Source organism: Oncorhynchus tshawytscha, linkage group LG01, assembly GCF_018296145.1.
Source record: "Oncorhynchus tshawytscha isolate Ot180627B linkage group LG01, Otsh_v2.0, whole genome shotgun sequence".
NCBI lineage: Eukaryota > Metazoa > Chordata > Actinopteri > Salmoniformes > Salmonidae > Oncorhynchus > Oncorhynchus tshawytscha.
This window is the reverse complement of record NC_056429.1, coordinates 37,891,997-37,897,387: the sequence shown is the minus strand read 5'-3', so window position 1 is coordinate 37,897,387 and position 5,391 is coordinate 37,891,997. Positions and strand designations below refer to the sequence as shown.

Here is a 5,391-nt window from a genome sequence, read left to right as displayed (position 1 = left end):
CACGATCTCGTCGCTAGAGGGGGGAGATGAACCTGTTCCGCGAGCATGAGTTCTGCGTTCCGACAGCTGCCGGCTGGTCCCAGCGCGAGATGTTGCTATAGGATAATGCAAATCCACCACTGTCATCTTCTCCCATTGGTCCGTCACATACGAGGTGGGAGGGTCGGGCGCGTGGTGTCTTTAAAAGTGCAAATTGCCTTTCCCAGCGTCTCAGTGACACTGCGATGTTGCGCTGCACTGCAGAGCCGAAAGTCACGGCCATCTGCCGGATAGAGAGAGCCAACTGTGAAAGGAATTCATCAGCTCACACACACATATACACACACTCTCACACACAGGACGCAACGTTCCCAGAGTGAAAGGGAAAACCGTGGGGACCGGCGCATTCGTGAGTACACAGCAAACTGATAAATCTGGACTGACCATTCAGAAACGGCACCAGTTAGTCCTGTGTCCCACCACCGCTTAAGGAATATCTATTTTTAATATACATACCTAATTTTTGCTTGTAAGAACTCTTGAGAACTGTTTTTCTCCGAACCATTCCATTGTGGACTCCAGCAGATGCAGAAAGTGGGAGTTTTTTTTTTATTATTATTATTTATACGCATTTTTTACGCGCGCATGTCTAGTGCACAGTGACTTTTTTCCGAGCAGTCATGCTCGTGTCTTGTGTGGAAAGTTTTATTCTGGTCATATGTAACACATGCTGCATGCTGCAGTAACTTCAGTCGCGAGCATCGCGAGCCTTCCTGCTCTCCTCCTGCAGAGAGCCTGGACTCGCTGTCCTTGCGTCAGTCGAGGCGAAGAAGAAGGATACAGGAAAATATATACATTTTTTAAACAGACAACAAGAGAGCAACAACTCCAGAACAGGAGATGAGAAAATAAAACCATCTCCTGTGCTGCTTTCCTTCACAACCACTGACTGAAGGACAGTAAATCAGAAGGCGCGAGTCGGTACAGAGGTGGAGGGAGTACAGGACCGGTTGGTGTCTCCAAATTTCACCAGGGGGCTCGAGTTTCAGCCGGCCCTGGGCCGTGGTATTAAAAAGTGAATTTGACCTGGGATAAATTGTCAACAAGAAAATTGGCAGAGGAGAACTGGCAGGTGTACAAGTTCATTTGCGTGCATACATATATTAACACCGGCGCCGCTATACATAGTAGTTGTTTTAAGGACTAGCAGTTTAATACGAAGTACCCCCTCATCTATACAACCTTACAACTCCACGCACCGGGCACACAGACGTCCTCTTCGAATCGAAGAAGCAATCTGCATCCGCGAGGGCTGCCCAGTGTCCTGCCCGGTGTTGGTTTGGCTGTGAGGGCGGGAGTCGTCGCATGGACTGACATGGCCACCGACCTCGCCATGAGCGCAGAGCTGCCCAATAGCCCACTGGCCATCGAGTACGTAAACGACTTCGACCTAATGAAGTTCGAAGTAAAGAAGGAACCTCCAGAGGCTGACCGTTACTGCCACCGCCTCCCCCCGGGATCCCTCTCCTCCACCCCGATTAGCACGCCCTGCTCCTCCGTGCCTTCCTCGCCCAGCTTCTGCGACCCCAGCCCCGGTGGCCAGTCGAGCCAAAACCTGGCCAACGGCGTCAACAGCAACAACAGCGGCAGCAGCAACACCCAGAGCGTTGGCGGTAAGCCTCAGTTGGAGGACCTGTACTGGATCCCCAGCTACCAGCACCACATCAACCCCGAAGCCCTCAACCTGACCCCCGAGGATGCGGTGGAGGCCCTCATCGGCAACGCCCATCACCACCATCACCACCACCAGGGCTACGAGGGCTTCCGCGGCCAGCAGTATGTAGGGGAGGATCTATCCGCGACCTCGGCCGGTCACCATCATCAGGCCCACCATCACCACCACCACCACGGACACCGCCTCGAGGACCGCTTCTCGGACGAGCAGCTGGTCAGCATGACAGTGCGCGAGCTCAACCGGCAACTGAGGGGGTTCAGCAAAGAGGAGGTGATCCGCCTAAAGCAGAAGAGACGCACGCTCAAGAACCGAGGTTACGCGCAGTCCTGCCGCTACAAGCGCGTGCAGCAGAGGCACATGCTGGAGAGCGAGAAGTGCACGCTCCTGAGCCAGGTGGAACAGCTGAAGCAGGACGTTGCGCGCTTGGCCAAAGAGCGGGACCTCTACAAGGAGAAGTACGACAAGCTGGCGAGCCGAAGCTACAACGGTTGCGTGCCCGGTAACAACAACAGAGACCCCTCCAACGGAAACCACGGGAAACTGGCCTCCACGGAATTCTTCATGTAAGAGACTTATTCGTGACATGACTTTTGCCCCCCCTTCTTAAACGTATTTACATTTTAATTTCATTTTAAATATATTATTTATATTTTTCTTTTTGCATTTTTTGTTTACAGTTGTTCCTTTAGGAAAAACACTCAGTGTACATTTTAAAAGTACAACATAGCATAATGCTTCATAATTAAAGAAACAAGCAAGGTAGGTGCGCACATAGGCTAAGTAGCCTATTTTATGTGCGCAGATATAATTGTTCGATAAGTCTTAAAGATGCTCTTTGAATGAACTTCAATACACCAAGACCTCTTGATCTCGACATGGGATCACAAACTGTCAAATCAATAGACTGATTAATATTTTATGATGCAAAAGATCTCAGAGAAACCCTGATTAACATTTGGAGTCTTGTGAATCAAACTTGGCAAAGTAGACCTACTGAACAGAAAAAAAAAACTGAAATCCCTGTTTTTCTCAGACAATAAATCCCTACTTGTTTGTTTTGATTCTTTATATGGCGTCTTAAAAGAGAGCCTTGAGCATCTTGAAGCTGGTGGGACTCAAGGAAGAGAACCCGGTATTTATTTTATCATTGGGACTGAATTGAAATCAAAGTGATCGAACCACGGAAAAAGCAATACACCGTTGCAGCTCCTGCAAGCCCCGTTGATGTACCGGACTGTGATGATGGAGGGGACTCCCTGATATAGCCTTCCATCCCCGTTAACGGAAAGGGAACATTTGAATATTGCAAGTCTAGTTCCATCCCTTTTAGCAACCCTGCATGCAGGACATGTATGGTACGGTAACCCAAACCTCCAGTCATCTAACACGAAAGCATGGCCCATGGTTCTTTCCTCCTGTCTTGGTACTTTCCTCTCCTCCTCTCTCCTCCTTCTCTTCCTAGATTAAGGCAAAGGACGCGTCTTAACCGATATTTTCAATCGATTTTTCTATTGTTTTAAAACAAAACAAAAACAAAACAAAAATAAATGATCAACTGGGCCAGATATTAGACTTTATTTATTCCCAAGTGTACATATGTGTAGAGAACAGTTTTTGTGTTATTTAGTTACCTTACTTTTCAAAGCTTTTGTTGCTCGATGATGATTCAGAACGTCTTAATACAATGTTACAGCATGCAAATAGTCTATGATATCCTCTTACTTCTACTGGACATGTGGCCCATATGATGTAAACGAGAAGCCTAACTGCACTAAGATAAGAAACATTTTGGGGTAACATTTTTTTGTTATGGCGTATTGATAGTTATGGTAATGGTAATAAGGTGGATATAGAAATTCAATAGAAATATAAGGATGGCATTCGCTGCTAAAACTCTATGCACCAACTTAACTAAACTCTTAATTCATGGATTTTTAAAAATTGTATAATAATAATAATAGAGGTGATCTGGCGGCTTGTGAATACTAATTAATTAAGTCCGCAGTACGGTGTCTTATAGCTCAATATATCTTCTGTCTGATCTGATGTGTAGAGAGATGGCTACAGAGGATGCTTGTTTTTTGGCATTCAAATTAGAATATTTTGAGCTGAGGGTATGGTGCCGACTTAGACTAACTAAAAAATCCTTACTGTCATCAAGAAATCCCTGGATCGTGTGTTACCTGCTGCCTAGATATATGATGTGCAATATTGTGCAGAAGTTCTGAACCACTTTGTCAATGCCAGTTGTTTGTGCAAGGCTGATGGCGACCTGTGTAGGAATACAGCCAGGTTGACACGACAAGGATAATTATGAGAGGTGTTTGCAAGTCGAATCATAATTAAGTGGAATAGAGGTGTTGTTTTTTTACCTCCCAATATGCTGCACAGAAGAAGATAATGAAATATCTTGGATAATTGCATAGATTTTAAGTGAACTTCATTGTGGTGCAAATGCGATTCGTCTTAACTTAACGAAATAACTTATTTTGGTACTTTGTCTGATCTTAAACATTTTACAAAAATATGTCCTATTTTAGTGAAAAGTTATTATTGATTGATTATCAATCAATTCATTCATCACTCAATCAGACAATAAAGCGGAGAGATGTGTCATTGGCCTCAGATATTTATCCTGTGTTTTTGGTGCTAAAATTATTTAGAATTTTTAGAAATCCAACGTGAAACAGGCCTAAACACCAGCATCATGGCAAGATGGTGAAGTATATTCTGCACGGTGCTGTCGATGCCGCGTTCCCGTGAAAGTCGGAACTAGGAAACTCGGAAATATCCGACTTCCGAGTTTCCTAGTTCCGACTAGTATGTGAACGCTATATCTTTAGGCTATATATGATTTCTATATATTTATTCGAGAAACGTTTAAATGTCCCAAGTGTGAATAAGTCAAAACAAAGACATGTTTCAAAATGGAATGTTGTTGAGAATCTTGTTTTCAAAATGTTTAATAAAAAATTCTGTCCAAAATCTGTTCATCCTTCCCCATGTCTTTCGTTTAAATGAGCCTTCAAGCATTGAACAGTTAGGCTCCGCCGAAAATATAATGTTTACTCAATACACACAAAAGGTTTAAACATCTACAGTAGCCTTATAAGAAAATAAATAGCAGTTTTTTTATAGGCCTATGAATTATTTCGAAAATAATTGTGCAAATTAAACACCTCTCGCCTGAAGCGCTCGCCTGTTTGCAATAGTAAAGACCTGGATTGCCTTTAGGGAACGAATATCTCACATGTTCAATTAAATTACAGATGTTCTAATTTTGAGAATATCCAGTTAAACACCAGCGGATGTTTTAGCTATAACCGAGCAATTCAAGAATCGTACACACAATATAGGCCTAAATGGAAAAAAATTAATCAGGAAAAATGCAATGACAATTTTCTAATTAGCCTATAGGCTAGCTCAGAGTTAAACAAATGAACGTAATTTTAATAGTTTAGATATCCTATGTTTGTGGATTAGGCTATATTTAAACTACTTTTCAGGTTCTGCAACGATTGGCCATCTAAATAAACTACTGAGCTCCAACGAAATGAGAAGCAATCTGTTGCAAAAAGTATAACACACAGAACCGAAATCACAATACTCATATTTGTTTAATTTAAAATGTACAATTATGATATTATTATTATTATGACCCTTTCATCATTATCCTG

At 43.3% G+C, this 5,391-nt stretch overlaps 1 protein-coding gene across 1 annotated transcript; it reads left to right on the top strand.

Moving 5' to 3' along the window:
* The first annotated feature begins 225 nt into the window (after nt 1-225).
* On the top strand, nt 226-4,714 carry LOC112250264 (transcription factor MafAa-like). Its single transcript, XM_024420264.1, has one exon. The coding sequence runs from the start codon at nt 1,355-1,357 to the stop codon at nt 2,279-2,281; it is 927 nt and encodes a 308-aa protein (XP_024276032.1). The 5' UTR covers nt 226-1,354; the 3' UTR covers nt 2,282-4,714.
* The last annotated feature ends 677 nt before the right edge of the window (nt 4,715-5,391 follow it).